The sequence below is a fragment of the Schistocerca cancellata genome, chromosome 1, assembly GCF_023864275.1.
Source record: "Schistocerca cancellata isolate TAMUIC-IGC-003103 chromosome 1, iqSchCanc2.1, whole genome shotgun sequence".
Taxonomy (NCBI): Eukaryota; Metazoa; Arthropoda; class Insecta; order Orthoptera; family Acrididae; genus Schistocerca; species Schistocerca cancellata.
This window is the reverse complement of record NC_064626.1, coordinates 869,268,772-869,288,510: the sequence shown is the minus strand read 5'-3', so window position 1 is coordinate 869,288,510 and position 19,739 is coordinate 869,268,772. Positions and strand designations below refer to the sequence as shown.

The window sequence follows — 19,739 nt, the reverse complement described above, 5'->3', positions numbered from 1 at the left end:
ACCCTTAAGGATAATATATTATATGCTATCAGATGCTCAAGAAGACACTTGAATACAAACTTTTCAAATATTCCATACAGCATTTTGGGGAATGCCAGCATTGCAGTAGCAGAAGTGCTCTCCTTGTGATCATTTGTGGAAGCACTAAGCCAGTTTTCCATAGAGTTGAACTACCTGGTGCCTGGGGCACAGGACCTGGTAACTCATTTCTGATTATGTGAATACAGTGCATCGTGTCACAGGCTGTGTAATAGTTGACGTGTCAGAAAATTCAGGCTTCAAATTATTATAGGATCTGTCCTACCTTTCACAAGCAGGAAACGCGTTTTCTTTAAGTGTTCAAAGCCAAAGTGATTATCGGGTAAGATTTAATGCCTTTGACAGTCAGTTTTCTCGTCTTGTTCCTGTACATAATGTGGTTTTACCATGTGTCGTGTAGGAACTTCGGTATGTGTGGAATGTTCCATATGCTCTAGCAAGCACAATATACAATGTGTCAAAACAAGATGCTTGGTTGCACCCTTGGGTGAGTTACAGTGCACTTCAAAATGACAATGACACTGAAACTGGCTGACAGTTAAATGTAAAAAAAAAAAGTTCAGCAAAATACAGATTTGTGAGAAAACAGTTTCTTTTTATAAATTCATGGTGGCTGTGGAACCAAACACAAAGAAGAATATCAAAGACGTTACACTTTTGGTCCCTCTTCACTCTCCAGTTTTCTTCCAGTATTGAAAAGTGACTATCAGGTCATGTATTTATTTATTGTGTGTGCTTGTGTGCGTACATTTTCAAAGTGCTTGGTGTTTTATCAGTTCCTTATTGACTATGTGCTCTGCAGGTAACATTACCATCAGCAGCTGCCCTTTTGTCTTCTGCTCGAAGTGTTGCTGCAGGAAGACGACCTGTCGAGACAATGGGTCACAGTACCTCATCAAGCTCCTCTTCATCTTCAGGAAGTGACGATGCAGACTCCAATTATGAGAGTGCTTCAGATGGTGGAGGTGGAGGTGGTGGTGGAGGGGGTGGCAGTGGCAGTGCAGTTGGTGCTGGTGTAGGTAGTGTGACAGTTGCAAGAACAGGTGGCACTGCAGGAGCAGAGGTGGAAAACTCAGGAAATAAGAGTGAGAACTTATACTGTTATTGTCAGTGTCCGTATGATGAGGTTTCTGAAATGATTGCTTGTGATGGCAAAGACTGTCAAATTGAATGGTTTCACTTTGAGTGTGTGGGAATTATGGTACCACCTAAAGGAAAATGGTTTTGCCCTGACTGTCGTAAGAAATCATCTGCCTCAAGAAGTGGTGAATACTTGCTGCATGCGTAGGTTTTGTGTGACAACTGATAAAGATTGCTTGTCTTAGATTTGCCTGAAGTGGACCAATTCGGGCAAGCTAATATTGTTGTGCATCTGATTTATATAGACGTGTGTGTGTGTGTATGTGTGTGTGTGTGTGTGTGTGTGTGTTGTATTGTATTGTAATGTATTGAATGTATGTAGTCATGAGTGGGTGTTTTTCAGCTGGAATTTGATGATGCATTTTCCAGAAAGTGGATGGAAGTCCAAAAAGTTTTGTTATATACAGTAGTGTCTCAGCTATCTGTCATCTTGTAAATAATTTTAGTGTTTCTATGTCGGATCAAATTTTGTTTGTTTCTTTTTTGTCCTGTCTTCATCAAATGTTACAGTATTCAGTGAGTTAAAATGAAATTTACAGGAATGTGTATATTTTATTGAAATGATAATTAAGGATCTGACAAATTTCCTCGTATATTGAGATCAGCGTTTTTCCACTGTGTTAAGAGAAAGGATGAATTCATTGTGATATTATGTATGTTCATGTGAACACTATTTAAATAATATAAAACATGCTTTACTGTTAACTGTGTGTATACAAGTATTTTTATTTTAAATATTAGTCCGAAAACTTTTATTAGTTAAGCAAGAAACTATGCCAGAAAATATGATATGTAGAAAACACTGTACATATTGAATACTTAAATACCATTAATGTTGATGTAGGTAATAAAAATGGTATATTGTAAACATTTTAATTATACTGTTTAAATCACAGAGTAAAAAGTTTTAATATATACTATCTTGTAAATTTACTGATAATCCATGTATTTCTACATAATTACCTGTAACTGCATATTTCTTATTACATGGATATAAATGTTTATTTATAATTCATTAGGTTTCAGTGTATAGAGTTTCCTGTTTATATTCCTGGAACTCCCAGAATATCTTCAGCAAGCTGATTGTATGATAATACCTGTCAGACAAAAAGAGATTGTAATTATTTTCTCATAATTGTATACCAGTTTCAAAGCAGCTAACATACTTGCCAAGTCCATGTACTTTATTCTGAAACTGGCTGCAGTTGGAAAATTTTTATTTTTTGAGCTTCTGAAAGAGACTGTTAGTGAAACTAAATAAGAAGTTGGGGCAGTCTAATTGCTAAATTAATTCTGTCTTTACATCTTTCAAAACCTATGCATTTTGTTCATTTATTATGCTACAAACATTCTGTAAGAAATGCAGGGGCATTCTGTGTCCAGTATGTAGTTAATAACCACTTCAACTATTCTCGGTATCACACCAAACAATGTTGCAGAAATTGGCAGTTCAATTTACATGGTACTCCCACAAACAAACATGTAGACCTAAGTTTCTCTTCACTCAATTGCAGGAGTATTTTTAGCTTTAAAAGACAGTTGGAAACAACTTATTACAAAATTATAACCACATGCTTGTCTCACCAGAAACAGATTAAACCAAATAATTTTATTTTATGCATGCTGCCAGTTCATCATTGTTAGCAACAGTGGCTACTGATACACACAAGATGTTGGAGTGACATTCAGAAGAAAATAGTAATACTCTTACTGTTGTGTCATCAGGCGAGATGAGCAGAAACAGATCTATAAGAAGAATCAAAGAAATAGTCCAATGTAAATAGTAATTTTCAGTGTTGTACTCTCATGCAAAGCAAACATATCAGTGGAAGATAACTGGAGGTTCCACCTAAACCTTAGGTTAGGTTTAAGTGTCACCTTAGGAACCTATCAGTAAACCCCCTATTCTTTAAAGAATATGAAGAAATTATAAGAAGATAACTTCAAACTTCTGTTTAATGTGTCAAATATTTCACGTTACACATGTAAGCGAAAAAAATTAAGAAAAGGTTTTGAAGGTATGTATAAAGCTTGTTGGAAGTCACAAAGTGCTCTCATTATGAATACAGTCAATGTAATTCACACTCTGTTATAAACGAATGTGCATCTCAATGTTTATCATATCCCCTGTATTGAGAGTCATGCAGTGGTATAATTCTGCCGGTACATTCAGTGGTGTATCTGGATACCGTCTGCAAAATGTGTTACAGATATGATTAGTACTAAAGACGTAATACATTAAAATGTCGTGCCTGATGCTGAAGTATTTAAAATGATGATATGCTTTTAGCTGTTATTGTTTTTATTTTACTGTCACAATTTTGGCATTTGTGCCATTTTCAAGCTTAAGTTTTTTATATGAAGGTTAATGTTAAGCAGAGATTACAATGTAATATGTCTATAAACCAAAGAGCAACCAGTCAGCGGTGTCAACCAATTATTGATCACAAAATTCTACTCATAATTATGGTATGTATGTAAAAAAATCTTATGCTTGAAAATGGCACAAATGCTGAAATGCAATAGTAAACTAAAAACAATAACCGCTAAAAGCAACCTGACACTATTTTTAAAAAAAATATTGTAGCTGTGGACCCATATTACAAGATAGTAATGATGCCAAAGATTTATTGCACTGTGAAAATACAAGCGACAAACTTTTTTCCTTTCATCAATTGGTGGTGGTGGTGGTGGTGTGGTGTGGTGTGGGGGGGGGGGGGGGGTAGTTTAGGAAGGTGGGTTGGAAGGTACTATGTGTTGTCACTCTCAAGCCTGGGTGATCTACATATTGTGCGCTATGCTGGCTCGAGACATGCATGCAGTTTCTAATTGTGATACCTGTCTTAATGTTTTAAACCATTAGCATGAGGAATACTTCTTCATTGGTAGATTATGACAACTTTTTAAATTATTAAATTTGGGCAATAAGTACAATCAAAACTGATTATAAAAATGTCGAAAGGACTGATGGTATATGGTTGTTGCAAGTGATAGTCTCACTAACCAAGGGTTTTTCTTTTTTTTTTTATTATTTTATAAAAAAATTTTGTTTAAGATACAGTATTAGTGGAGAGGGACTGAAGAGGAATTTTTCTTATGTTTATGCAGTACGTACTGCAATTACTTGCCAGCAAAATGCAGTAAGTGCAGAAAGAAATAGTAGCAATGTAAACTGTTCAGTAATGTTGAACACTGTCTTGGATAATGAAAGAGAGAGTGTTGAACATGTATAAGATTTACTGTAAGTGTTGTATAGTATAACAGTAATGAATATCACAACTTTGTGCCAGTTACTGTATTACAAAAATTAATCAAAAGTAGTGAAATGAAAAGACAGTATTCAATACATAAGTTACATGAAGGTGTACACTTTCTCTTCAAGATGTTAGACAAATGTGATGAACTATACCTAACACATTGAAAATAGCTCAAACACACAATCCCAAACATCAGTAATGAATACACTTTTATTCCACTTCTGTACTTTGAAAAAATATTGGAATTTAATTTTCTAGTTTTCTACAATCACAGCAAAGAAGTTTTCAGTTTTTTAATCAGTTACTTTAATTTTAAAATGCAGTACAATAATGCATACTACTGTCCTACTTAAGGTAATCAGTTATCTTTGTTTGTTTTTTGCATTTCAGATGTGCATATGCATTTTGAATTTGATGATGCATTCATTTTAACATCTGATTTGAAACCAATAGCCTGCAGAAAACTAAGAGTTTGAAAACAAGCATTACATTGTCGTTAGTAATCCCAAAAATGTATCAAATAAAAATAAACATTGGATGTTATAACCAATAATTACTCTGAAAATGCAGTGAAAGATATGTAGTTTTATATGATAAGTCTCAGTAACATTAAAAATGATATTGCTGTAAAAGATATCAATGGTATATGAAATATTGAAAGTCAAAATTTGTTGCCTCGGAAAGCTACTAGATAGGCATGCTGCAAGTAAAACCATATGACTGTGCACCGGATTAGCTATTTCATAATACAGATGTGATCTCAAGCTGTGGTCAAACATCTGTAAATAGCTCTTGCCAAACTGTGTCTACTTTATACATGTGATATCGACTGCTAAGGTAGGAAATGACAGTTCTAGAATGTATGTTCCTCGTAGACAGATCAAACCAACGGTGGTGGTAAATAAAACGTGACATAAAATTTCAGAGGGAGGGGAGGAAGTTAAGAGTTTTTCTTCTCCTCTTTTTCTTCATGGATGAAGCTATTTATCAATTTACTTTCAATCCTTTTCATTCTTATCTCAAAGACTGTCAGTATGAGTGATTATCAGTTCTAGTTTGCCTCATTGCCACTGCTGTGTGTGCTCATAACTCTGATAAGATGCCTTACAAGGTTCTATCAGTATCTTAGCTGGTGGCAAATTTGGGTTTAATTGCCTGGATTGCCAAGAATTTGCAAACCTCTGTCAAGAATCCCCCCAACATCAGGGTGAATTTTGCTTCAATCAGGGTGAATTTCTCTTCAGTGTTGTGGCTGACATTTCAGGCAAATTAAGTCATTATTAGGTAATCTACAGGGCACCTACCACTCCCCAGTTGTACCAGACTTGGTCAAGTACATGGGGTCTTCCTGAATTTGCATGTATTTAATATACGAGGGGGGATCAAATATAAACGAGACTTTTGTTCCTGAACATCAACAGTTGGTAGGACTGGCCCTGCGCTTCTCTATGCTTACGTAGGACTGTTAGAAGTGAGGAGAGCATCCTGTTAGATATTTACTGACGTTTTGTCAGTAACGCTCAAGATGTCTGAGCGCCCCCCCCCCCCCCCCCCCCCAAAAAAAAAAAAAAAAATTGCACAACGCATAATTATCAAATTTCTTGCTCGCCCAGGAGTTCCAGTAGCAGAAATTTGTCATAGACTGAATGTGCGGTTTGGTGATAAAAAATTATCAAGGACGCGTGTGTTTGCTGGGCATAAAAATTTCAAGGAAGGACAAGAACGTGTGGAAAATCAGCCACATGATTGCTGTCCTTGGACTAAAACATTCATGCAGCTAAAGACATTATTGATGATTGCCAGGCGAGAGTATCAGAAATTTCACAAAAAAATCTGAATCAGTTATGGCAGCTGTCAAGCAATCATCACAAACTACCTACAGTTTCGTAAAGTGTGTTCCTGATGGGTCCCTAAACTTTGACCGAAAATCGGAAGTTGAGACATTTGGAGGTATACCAGAGGCTTACAGCAAGGTTTGCAGAAGAAGATGATATATTTTTGAGTCAGATCATCACCTGCGATGAAACGGGTTCACCACTATACTCCAGAATCCAAACAAACCAGTAAGGAGTGGCGCAGGAAAGGGGAGGCAGCACCAGTGAAAGCCAAGCCTCAACTGTCAGCTGGCAAGGTTCTTTCAATTGCTTTTTTTTAATCAGCGAGGCATTTTTCCGACTGATTTTTTTGCACGAGTGACACACAATCAATGCTGCTTACTACTGTGAACTTTTGAACAAAGTGAGAGTTGCATATCAATGCAAAAGACATGACAAATTGATTCAACAGGTTATCCTCCTACACGACAATGCGCGACCCCATACTGCAGCTCTAACTATCTCCAGTCTACAGGAAATGCACTGGACTACACTTGATCATCCTCCTTACAGCATGGCGTTATTATCTTGCGATTTCCGTTTATTCAGACCATTTAAAGAAGCTCTAGGAGGGCAACGACTTGAAGATGATGAGAGTGTGGAAGATTTCGTGTACAAGTGGCTGGTGACATGACCCGGTTCTTTTTATGATGAGGGCATAAAAAAGCTGCACATACGCTGCGACAAATGCGTTTCCAAAGCAGGAGACAATGTAGAAAAACAAATTATAATTGCCTCTAGAAGATTCCTTAACAAATCAGGAAATGCTACTTAGCTATCGGGGCAGGCATATAATTTTACTGAAATTTAAATGTAGCTCACCAGCAGGAAATCTCATAACCTTTCGTATTGCAAGAGCAAAGGCCAAATCTGTCATAATGCAGAGCAAGAAGCAATCTTGGAAAGAATTCCTAAATTTCATTAAAAATTTTAAGGACTAGGCAAATAGGGTGTTCTTCAACTGACTGATACCAAGATTTTTCACAGTTTTTTCTGAATTTTGTGTTGCAGGTTCCACAGCACACAATGTAAAATCAATCTGTTGTAGTTCAGAGTGGGCTCTTTTTCTATGAAATACTGCAGAGAAACATAGAATTACATTAGTGACAGTTATTTTATATTGAAATGAAAATGTGTTCTTTTCACCACAAAGGAAATTTATTTTTTGTCTTTCATTTCATAAATGTAGATAGGATTACCAGTTGTTAGTATGAAAAATAAAACTGTTTGAAAATATGTTTCTTTTATTGGTAATTATTTAGTTACATCTGGCTTAGTATGAAAAATTTTGAAGCATTTTGGGAAACAATCCTACATCACATTTTTCACGGTAGGACCCGTATCTTTTCTTGCCACTTTCCCATATCTTGCCCTGCTTTGTTCTGCACAAGTCTTACACCTCCTAAGAGACCATTTTGACATTTATGTAACTGGTATCAACTAGGAACATGTTTTCCATGGAGTCTGGGTGCTGATGGAACTATTTTGAGTGGAAGTTTATTCACTCAAAAGTATAGTAGCCAATTACCTGGCCACTGTGGTCTGCACCAGCTTTGTTTTATTTATAATCCAAAATACAGTTGAGTTCCATCTTCTCTACCATTATTAATTTTGTTCAGGCATTGATATTAGATGCATTCGTTTTGTTTTATTGTCATAAGAAATATGCATAGTGTTTTTCTGTTTTTACAAACAGCATATGGTGTCATCTGCAAACAGAAGTTCATTTTTTTCAGCTTCTGGGCATGTCATTTGTCTTTTTGGAGTTTAATCCATGTGACATTAAAACTACTTTGCGTGTCTCCAGTGTTAATTGTTCACCAACTGCACAGATATGAAAGTTGATGAGGCAAGTCTTGGCCAAAGTCCATCTTCTCTTATGACCACATTGACAAACAGTTTCTCAGTGATACACCTAGAGAGATGACCCAGACAATGGTGGAGCACTTTTATAACATCATTGTCTTGGCAAACAAACTGCTACTCTGGAGGCCATTTCCAGAACCGTAAAGGCGAAAATGTTAGCAGCTTCTTCAACAACAAGAAAATCTGCTTTACTTATAGTATGAGAAATGGCACTAGGACCAGATTAAATTCATTGCAGTTATGTTCTGTCATCTATGGTTGGACTCAAAAGACATACTTTTGATTATTTTAACTAAAACTGGTTTTGTAGTTAATATCTCAACACTTGGAGTGAGGTAGTAATGATTTCCTTCATAAAAACAAGGCTATACCATTCCAAAGTTACTGAATTGATGCTCTCATCTGCAAGCTCATGAGCTAATACTCAACTGTCACTTCATTTGGAGATTACCTAATCCTATTTGGGGGAGGCAACAAGAATGTACTATGTTTAAATCTCTTTGGTGGTGTGGTTTTTGCCTGGAAAAGGTATGTGATAGCACTGAGAGGCTATATCACCTCTGCCAATCTCATAACTGGACCTATGAAGAGTGTTACTTCCACTACATAAATGGTGAGGACCTATTAGACCATTTTATTCTGGAGGAGGGTATCCTCCAAGGCAGCATTTTAAGTGGAAAATAATTTGTAATGGTCAACATCATTTAACCTGCAATAAGAAATCCTGCCAGTTACTGATGACCATCAAAGGGTTTAGAAGAATGGGCAGAAAAAACTGGCTTGAGATTTTCATTTGAGGAAATGATTTTATTTACTCACACAGCAATTTTAATCGTCTGGGGGTCTGAATAGGGGTGGGGGTGGGGGGCAAATGCTATGAATCTGTGAGATTTCTGGATCAAATTGACCTTCTTACCACACTTGAAAAACTTGAGAATCAAGTGAGTTAAGCAGTTGAATACTGTAAAAGTTGTTTGCAGACAAACTTTAGCCACAGAGTTTTTTTCACATATTTAATAAAAGTATGTGGAAAGGCATATCAGCACATACTTTCTGTCTCAGGATACTATGTGCTATACCCTGCAAAAGCTTCATGGTGTCAAAAAGCTATTAGTCTAGTTAGTGGTTCACAGAGACTGAGAACAACTGTTCTGAACGCAGCCGTTCTTTCTCTTGATGAGAGAAACCTGAAAGTATTAGCATTGCCAGAGTAAGTGATGCTTAGAGTAAGTGATGCTTAGAGTGGTTGACTATCCAAATGTTTTTGAGTGTATGTTCAGAAATCGGTCATGTGCGATCAAGTAAAAATCATGCTGAAGAACGTCTCATGGAGCTGGATCAGAGCAGAAAAAACTTTTCACTGCTACACTGTTTTCCCTGGCAATATCTTCACATTTCATCTTCGTCAACACCTACAATTTATGACATTGATGTATTAGCAGTTTCTCGCCACAATTGCACAATGAACTCCCTGAGAACCCATAACAATACAAAATGTATTACCTCCTTTAACTTGGTGCTGTGAAATCAGCGCAGCAAACGTTCTTGTCAAAGATAATGATACAGGGTATCCATGGTAGTATACAGCAGAGACAAAATCAAGGCAAAGGGATGCCAATCTGCCGAATACCAGGACATGTTGAGATACAGGGAAATGATGCAAACGCCATGGAACCATGTAGTGAAAGCATCATATGTGGTGTTACATACAACAACGTGGTTTATTTTATTGGTGAGTAACCACTATGATGGAGCGTGATAAACAACCAGTATGTGAAAACTGTTAAGTACCTTTTCAATGTAATCGAGCAAGGTGGCACAACGGTTTGCATGCTGGACTCGCATTTGGAGGATGACACTTAAGTCAGTGCTGGCCATCCAGATTTACATTTTCCAAGATTTCCCTAAATTGCTCCTGACAAATATCTGAATGGTTCTTCTGTAAAGGGCATAGCCAATTACCTTCTACATTCTTTAGTAATCCAAGCTTGTGATCCAAATCCAAATCTGAGGTCTTTCACACAAAGTGACGCAAGTTTGTTCGCCGGTTGCCATGTGAATGAATGTTACACCAGTGTGTATCGCCAACATTAAGGGGAATTAGAACCAAAAAAAGAAAAAAAAAATTACATTTTTGAATTTTTATCTCATTATAAAATTTGCAATACAGTATCAGCACATAAATGCAGGTAACAATAACTTTAAGTTAACCTGTTATCTTATGCAGTGTTTGAAATTGTTTCTCTCTATGAAAATAAATCATTAAAAGTTTATGACTGTTTCTCAAGCAACGTCTTCCATGTTAGAATAAGCATAGTATGAGGGCTGTTCGGAAAGTAAGCAACTCACATGGGAAGCATTTTATTTTATTTTTTTAAATTTAATCTACACTGGTTGAAAATGTTAAAACTTTTACATGCATTACTTCAAGATCTAATAAAATCGGTAATTGTTTATATAGAAGGCTGTGGATTGCTGTGTTATAAAGGTCATGCCCAGAAGAGGATGGGCACCAGGTTGAGGAAGTTGAAACAAAGTTTGAGAGACAAGAAACTTTGATGGTAAAACCACAAGTGGCAGGCTGACAGACAAAATGAACTACAGCAATATTATGGGACGGCCATTAGAAATAATACTGAGAATTTGTTGAAAATGAAGCAGGCAGTATGGGCTTCCTTTTTCCACAGACTGTCAACTGATGAAAAACCAGTACACCACCTGTACCCTCCTGGACCTGATCCATGGTGCAATTATGGCAATGCCCAGTACTCACACAGTTTATACAGCCATAAACATTCCATCCCAGCAGCAGTCATGGATATCATAAAAACTATTTACAGAGACCTGGCAAATCCTGAATTACTGAAGAAGTGTGTGCATGGTCAGACTCAAAACCCCAATGAGTCGTTCAATAATCTTATATGGACTCGCTTACTAAAAAATGTTTTTGTTCGAATGAAGACACTAAAGTGGGGGGTCAGTGATGCTGTTATAATGATGGCAACATTGGCAGGGTGAAAGTCTGCAACATATGGGAATTAATCCTGGAGCAAACTGCATCAGAGAACTCGAACGGATGGACAAGGTTTGCATTGATAAAGCAGAGTATGCAGTACAGTTGGCCACTAAGAAGTCCAGAGAGAAGAAAAGAAGAAATAACTTGGAAAAAGGTCAAGAGGATGATATAAAGTATGGTGCAGGGCGATTCTGAGTGACTAAAAATAAAAAAAAAGCATATATTAAGTGAGTTACAGTCTTTTGAAACTTTAGAAGCCATTCCTGAAAATTTACATTTTCTGTTGCATTCTCCCTAAATCTAAGAAACCACTTCGAGTAGAATATTCAAATTTTCAGGGAATAATAACATACATATCCTGAGTCCACTGAACTAAAAGAAGAACATAATGTTATGTATAATTAAAATTATTTGGAATAATGTACAAAAAAAGTACACAACATTTTAACCGTGTAGTTAAAAAATTGTATTTCTGAAAGCAGTGGCTGAAATGCAATTATTGTTCTTCAGTAGACTCAGAACATACAGTATAATGTCCTTCCTGAAATACAGGGAAGCAAAGTCACTAAATTTAACATTGTTGGGACAGAGCATTCCAACTCCCCTTAAAGCAAGGAAGGGGTTCCCTCATGGTCTGGGAGGTTTTGGAGATGGTAGGACTGGTGATCTTGTACAAATAAATGGAACAATGAAAAAAAGAGGATTACCACTTCAATCTATGGTACCATGCATAACCAAGTGGAAGACAATTACTTGGCAAGGGATTTGTCCTACAGCAAGATAATGACCCTAAACACGCTTCAAAACTGTGTTAGGTGTATTTGGAAAATTTAGAAAAAAAGAAAGAACTGCAAAATATGATCTGACTGCCCCAATTCCCCAACCGGAATCCTATTGAACTGTTTTTGGATCACTTGGATAGAGCAGTTAAACTAAGACCTGTTACCAATGTTCATCACCTCTGGACCAGGCAACAGGAGGAATGGCAGCATATCACCGAGCAACCCCTGATGAAGCTGACAGTAAGAATGCGTCATATGCAGAGCAGTGATTAAAGCCGAAGAAGGCTACGTTGAGAGTAAGCATATTTCTACCATTTCTAGTTTCAACCTGCATTTTTTCCTTAGAATCCGTAATGTTCAAAAACTTTTGAGCGATAGTGTATATACACCAGATGTATCTTATTTGATGACAAAAGGCCAACCTTTATGATGGCCAATATGCAGCTTTTCCTACTACAATTGCAAAATAATGTTTCCTGCATGATTTTATGAAGCAATCCCCCTAGTACACAACACACTTATTCATAAAACTATTCAGATTGTTCAGGAAGGACCCTGCAGTTTCTAACACTTACGCTTGATTCCACTACCATATTGATGATCCCATGATGCCTCAGGACATCCTCTTCTTTCAGCCGGGTTTCGCCACAAATACCCCCCCCCCCCCCCTCTTCCTTTCCACCCTCCATCAATTCAATTCAGTACCCAAACGACAGAACTCATCCACTATGTTTAGTGTCTAATTCTTTCATCACCTGATATAATTTGACTGTATCCCATTACCTTCATTTTACTATTGTGCTATCCATCTTATAATCACTTTTTGAGACATTAAAGACGTTATCCATTGTGAAACTTCTTGGCAGATTAAAACTGTGTGCAGGACCAAGACTTGAACTCGGGACTTTTGTCTTTCACAGGCAAGAGCTTCTGTGAAATTTGGAAGGTAGGAGACGAGGTACTGGCAGAAGTAAAGCTGTGAGGATGAGGTGTGAGTCGTGCTTGGGTAGCTCAGATGGTAGAGCACTAGCCCACGAAAGGCAAAAGTCCCAAATTCAAGTCTCAGTACAGCACACAGTTTTAATCTGCCAGGAAGTGTCATATCAGCACACACTTGGCTGCAGAGTGAAAATCTCATTCTGGAATTATCCATTCTGTTCAACTGATCTTGCAAGTTTGCATGTCCTTTGCCGTCTCTGATAGAATTACAGTGTCATCAACAATCCTCAAAGTTTTTATATCTTCTCCCAAAAGTTTAATCCTCTTTCAAAATTTGTCCTTGATTTCCTATGCTGCTTTCTCAGTATACAGATTAAATAACTTTGGGGAGAGCCTGCTATCCTAAAACATTTTATGTATACCTAACTAGCAGCACACACTACTGAGGCAGGCAACCCAGCTCCATCTGTACTTCTGACTGCACTCAATGAACATTCCAAGGGAAGTGTTAGTCCTCTCTATGACCTTAACCTCATTACTGGTACTCAGTTCCATATTCTATACGACACTGTTGCCCAAATGATAAATGTCCCTTTCTAATGAATCGGTCTACCTAACAATAGGTTGCCCCTCATATAATGAACCAGACACATTCTTTTATTGGAATAATGCAATATGGTTTTGGGTATCTTAGATACAGCTTTTTAGTAAAATGTGAAAGAGCATAATTTGTACATGTCTCTCTGTTAGTACTGATCACTTTTCTTCTAGTTTCGAACAATGCATATTCGCTCCAGTAGTCTTGTAATATAGCAAATTTTATGTTACTAGTATGTAATAAAATTACAAAGAAGAGCTATACTTAAGGGAATCCATTAAATAATCCTAGAACTGTTTTTTATAATTGGATAGATAAAAAAATCTACTTGCCAATCAGCAGCAGGAAAACATACACATAAAGAAAGGTTATACCTATGCAAGCTTTTGGAGCCAATGACTTCTTGTTCAAGCAGAAGGGTTGAAGGGGAAGGAAGAGGGGTGAAGGAAAAGGACTGGAGAGGTTTAGAAAAAGAGGTAGAGCTCGGAAAAGCCACCCAGAACCCCAGGTCTGGGGAGTCTTACCAGATGGGATGAGAAGGAAACACTGATTGTAGGGGACTGCACTGGACAAGATTTGAATACCTGAGAGCTTAAAGGTGGAAAGCAGGGTTGTATGCAAGACAGAGATTACTGCTAGAACATAGTGCATGAGTTAATAAGAGTGAAAAGCTGAGTGCATTGTATGTAACAGAAGTGGGAGGGGGGACGACAGAACGGCCAGAACATGAAAGATGTAGAAAACTAAAATAGAACATGAAAGATGTAGAAAACCAAAATGTAATGAAGAAAGGAGTAGTTACTGTGAAGAAATGCTGCAACGGACAAAATTAACGTAAATTAAGGCCAGATTGGTGGCAAGAACCAAGGACATGTTGTAGCACTAGTTCCAACCTGTGGAGTTCTGAGAAACTGGTGTCTGGGGAAGAATCCATATGGTGTGTTTGGTGAAACAGGCACCAAGATCAAGGCTGTCATGTTGTAGAGCATGTTCTGCAACAGGATATTGTGTGTTACCTGTATACACTGTCTGCCTATGCCCACTCATCCTAAATGATAACTTGGTCACAGTCGTGCTAATGTAAAAGGCCAAATGTTGATTACATAACACCTGGTATATGACATGTTGTTTCACAGGTGGCTGTCCCTTTGATAGTGTATATTTTGCCAGTTACAGGGCTGGAATAGATGGTGGTAGGCAAGGGCAAGTCTTGCAGCGGAGAGGTCACACTGATAGGAGCCTCTGGGTAGGGAGATGGTTGCAGAAGTAGCATAGGATATTACAGAGATTCAGAGGTTGACAAAAAGCTATTCTAGAAGTGGTGGGCAAAATCTCAGACAGAATGTATTTCATTTCAGGGTATGATTTTAGGAAGTCCTAGTCTTGTCGAAGTAGCCGATTGATACATTCAAGACCAGGATAACAGTGGGTGACAAGTGGTGTTCTCCAAAGTTGTTTTTTGGAGGGATTAGCAGTACCAGGATTGGATGTGATGGCCCGGGAAATCTATATCCAGTGAAGGCTGAAGTGAGAATGGTGGTGTAATGCTGTAAAGAGTCTGCATCTGAACATATTCGTTTGCCTTGAGTGCCAAGGCTGTATGGTAGGGAACGTTTGACATGGAAAGGATGGGAACTGTTGAAATTAAGTACTGTTGTTTGTTAGTAGCTTTACTGCAGACAGAATTATGTAGCTGGCCTTTGGCGACAGTGAGTTCAACATCAATGAAAATGGCATTGGATTTGGAATAGGACCAGGAGAAAGTATTGAGAGATTTCAGGAATTTTAACAGGTCAGTCTCACCACAAATGTCATCAATGTATCTAAACCAAACCATGCACTGATGGCTTATGGAACTAAGGAAAGAGCCCGTTCCCCTGTCCCCCACAAGTGACCCATGAAAAGGTTGGCCTAGGAAGGACTTATCCTGGTTCCCATGGGGTTGTAACCCCGAACTGTTTGTATGTTGGCTCCCCCCCCCCCCCCCCCACCCTCCCCCCTCTCTCCACTCCTCCTTTTCCCCCAAGGTGAAGTAGTTGTTGTTAAGTGTTAAGCCAATTAAGGTGAGCAGGAAACAGTAAGGATCCCTGGTGTAGAAAGCAACTGAAAGTATTGAAAACAAATAAGTCACCAGGTCCAGATGGAACCCCAGTTCAGTTTTACAGAGAGTACTCAATGGCACAGGCTCATTACTTAGATTGCATTTATTGAAAATATCTCATCCAGCACAAAGCCCTAAGTGACTGGAAAAAAGTGCAAGTGACTCCTGTATGTAAGAAGGGTAAAAAATCTGACCACAAAATTACAACTGAGTATTGTTAACATCAGTTTGTCGCAAAATTCTTGAATATATTCTCAGCTCAATATAATAAAGTTTCTTGAGATAGAAAAGCATCTGTCCACAACTCAGCATGGATTTGGAAAGCACTGCTCACGTGAAACTCAGCGTGCCCTTTTTTTTACATGATATCCTGAAAACTATGGATGAAGAGCAACAGGCAGATTCCATGTTCCTAGATTTCCTGCAGACTGTTAACAAAGGTACGAGTATACAGAATAGGTTTCCAGGTACATGAGTAGCTCAAAGACTTCTTAAGTAATAGGAACCAGTATGTCGTCCTCAATGGTGAGTGTTCATGAGAGACAGTTGTAGTACCCCAGGGAAGTGTATTAGGACCCCAATTGTTCTCTACATAAATAAATAATCAGATGGATAGGATGAGCAGCAATCTGCAACTGTTTGCTGCTGATGTTGTGGCATACAGGAATGTGTCATCATTGAGTGACTGTAGGAGACAAGATAACTGAGACAGAATTTCTCATAGGGGTGATGAATGATGCCATGCTCTAAATGTAGAAAAATGCAAGTTAAACCAGATGAGTAGGGAAAATGATCTCATAATGTTTGAATACAGCATTAGTAAGTGTGCTACTTGACACAGTCATGTCAATTAAACATGTAGGTGTAATTTGCAAAGCAATATGAAATGGAATGAGCATGTAAGGATTTTAGTGGGGAAGGTGAATGGGTGACTTCATTTTATTGGGAGAGTTTTAGGAAAGTGTGTAATCCGCAAAGCAGATAGCACATAAAACACTAGTGCACCCATTCTTGAGTATTGCTCAAGTACTTAGGATCTCCACCAGGTGGGATTAAAGAAAGACATCAAAGTGACTCAGAGGCGGGCTGCTAGATTTGTTACCGATACATTCGATCAGCATGCAGGTATTATGGATATGCTTTGGGAACTCAAATGGGAATCGCTGGAGGTAAGGAGACATTTTTTTGAGGAACACTGTCGAGAAAATTTAGAGAACTGACATTTGAAGCTGACTGCAGAACGATCCTACTGCCGCCAACATACATTTCGTTTAAGAACCACATAAATTAGGACTTGTACAGAGGCTTATAGATAATCATTTTTCCTTCACTCTGTTTGTGAGTGGAACAGGAAAGGAAGTGACTAAAAGTGGTACAACATACTCTCCACCATGCACCATGTGGTGGCAATGTATGGATGTAGATGTAGAATTGTATAAAAATTTGAACACCCTACCTTCTGATACCCCTGAAAGGTGCAAATCACAGAGAACACCATGAAAATCCATGAATAAGTTGGGATTAATAGAATGATACTCCTCTGATGACAGAAGAAGTTCTTTATATTCCATGAAGTTACTTAATGCTGTATACAACCTGTCTGACTTGGAAGCAGCTAGAGAGAAAATACTTAAGATGAAGCATAGGAGCTGATGCAATGTGAAAAAGGTAGATGGTATTTAAGACACTGTGCTGGAATTGACCCATTTTCCCTATGATGTGAATGTAAATTTAATGAATTGAACAAAGAAGAGTTTTCTCACAAGCAACATTGCTATGACTGTGTCCCATGTTGGTATAGACAGCCATGCACCCCTGTTAGACAACAGCGTAGAGAGTTGACCATCTCAAATCCTACCAATGCCAACACTGCCTGTAACAGAGGTGTCAGAGTGGTGGTGGTGGTGGTGGTAGTGGTAGTGGTATCAGTAGTAGCACTGTAGTTTCGTAACTCTGTGTCACCAATAGCAAAACTGCAGTGAGGACTGGATAATCAAGATGTTTAAGAACAATTCAAATTTATCACATTAACAATTTTGTATAGCAACATATTTTAGAGACTACATAGCAACATTGATGATTAGGAAGGTGAAGACAGCTGCCACTCAAGGCTAAATGTGCAAGAAATGCTGAGACTCCCAGTCCTCATTAATGCCAATTCTGCTTGATCTACTGCTGTCAAGAAGTTAGCACTCATTTCACAGCATTACCTTTCTTAGTTTGAAAGCTAGCTGTAAATATGTAAATGATGCTGAAATGATGATGAAATGATGATGATGTCTGATGTTTAAGAAATACCTGTATTTTTATTAAAACTTAAAAGATGAATGCTCAAGCAGTCAAAATTGTAAAACTATAATTAAGATAAACATTGTTGGCTGAACTTGGACTAAATATGGGTGAACCAGCCATTCTGACACCCAGTAATATTTCTTATCCATTAATTTGTGTTATAGTATCGACAGCATATGTTAGTTTCACTGTTATGTAAAACAAAAGCCAGATAATTAACCAGACACATTGCTGCCCTGTTGTCAGACTTCACAGTATTCTCCCATAGAAGCTCAAATAACACAGTATCCGAGATCTTTATAGCAGTTTTTCATCCTATGTAAGAGAAAGGATGCAGAGTATTGCATTAAGAAACTCAGTGAGTGCACACAATGAAATTGCTTTTACAGAATACAGAATAAGCACTACATGTGTACCACAGGGACTGATATTGGGTCTGCTCTTGTTCTTGTTATATACTGGTTGTTGAAATAAAATATTCCATATTCTATGAGGTGATAGTATGGACCAAAGTAAGAAAAAAAGTCCAGTAAGTATGGCCTGTAAAATGCTGATCTTAAGAGCAACAATGATCCTTGTTCATCTTTGCTACTGTGAAACACATCTCTTATATTGCAAGGTTTTTTCCTGGTAATATGAATGACCTACAGAATGCATTAAACAAATGAGCACATTATTCTGCTACTATGAAACAGCAGAGCTTCTAATGTTATCTGCAATTGTGAGCCATGCTGAAGGAGGGTTCGGTGAGGTGTCCATTCATAGTAAGGCATGCTTTTGTCCAATGCCTTAGGGAATCACTTTCACTTGAAAAACTCCAAGTTGAGCATCAATGTGCTTGCACACATTGACGATGCATTCCTTAGTGTTTGTACACCAGAGATTCCAAGTGCCCCCACAAACAAAAATCCAAGGGGTTAAAACTGGGAATGTACTGGTCAACAAAATGGAACTCCCTGACCAATCCATTGCCCATTAAATGTCAGAGTGAGGTGTTCTTGAACATTTCAGAGAAAGTGGGCTGGCTCCTTAATGCATGAACCACAGCTCCAGCTGCTGGAATGGTACCTACTCAAGCAAGCTAGGCACGTCATTTTATTGGAACATGTGATAGCTTGCAACAGTCAACCTGTTTAATAGTGTGTAATGTCCTGTTAGTCTATCACCAATCATTCCCACCCATACATTAACTGAAAACTGGTGCTGATGCCTTGCTTCTTCAACTGCGTGTTGGGTTCATTCACACACACTCGGCCCTCCACAATAGGAGTATGAATGGTGTGAGGTCTTCCACACTCTGTCATTGTTGGAGCTTTTCACTCACAGGGGAAACATGGCGGAATAGTTGTGGAGATGGTATACTGCATTCTGGATATTTTCAGCATGGTTGTTTCCGTTTGCCAGAACGTAACATTCCATTACTACCATTTATCCTTTGGACTAATAGGCTTCCATTACACTCATTAGTGGGGAGATAAACTGCAATGTAAAATCATTTCACAAATTTGTCATAACACAAGGTGGTTTTCTTTAGAACTAATGTATGCATTGCACTTACCCAGAACTGTGGGTATGGTTTATAGCACCAACACTATTGGATGTTTACTGTGTGCTGTATCCATGGACAATAACAGGGAAATGTGTCCTCATTATAATCAAGCCTAATAGAGTAACTTAATAGCTTGAAAATGCAAACAGAATTTTCTTGAAAATTAATAACTTGTTCTCTGCAAATGGACTGTCACTGAATGAAGACAACATATAATACATACAGTTCACTACTGCACAAAGCCTGACCACATAATTAGAAATAATGCATGAGGGTAATCCAGTAA

The 19,739-nt window shown here is 38.0% G+C and overlaps 2 protein-coding genes across 2 annotated transcripts in view; one reads left to right on the top strand and one right to left on the bottom strand.

Annotated features, from left to right (window-relative positions):
- The window catches only part of LOC126109312 (uncharacterized), a 94,659-nt gene extending 92,605 nt beyond the window's left edge, over window positions 1-2,054 (top strand). Inside the window, exon 7 of the mRNA XM_049914397.1 lies at window positions 842-2,054. Coding sequence (XP_049770354.1) covers window positions 842-1,327 — 486 coding nt within the window. The 3' untranslated portion in view covers window positions 1,328-2,054. The remainder of the gene's footprint in view (window positions 1-841) is intronic.
- Window positions 1,345-19,739, bottom strand: part of LOC126189843 (cilia- and flagella-associated protein 251-like) — a 794,634-nt gene continuing 776,239 nt past the window's right edge. Inside the window, exon 23 of the mRNA XM_049930974.1 lies at window positions 1,345-2,276. Coding sequence (XP_049786931.1) covers window positions 2,223-2,276 — 54 coding nt within the window. The 3' untranslated portion in view covers window positions 1,345-2,222. The remainder of the gene's footprint in view (window positions 2,277-19,739) is intronic.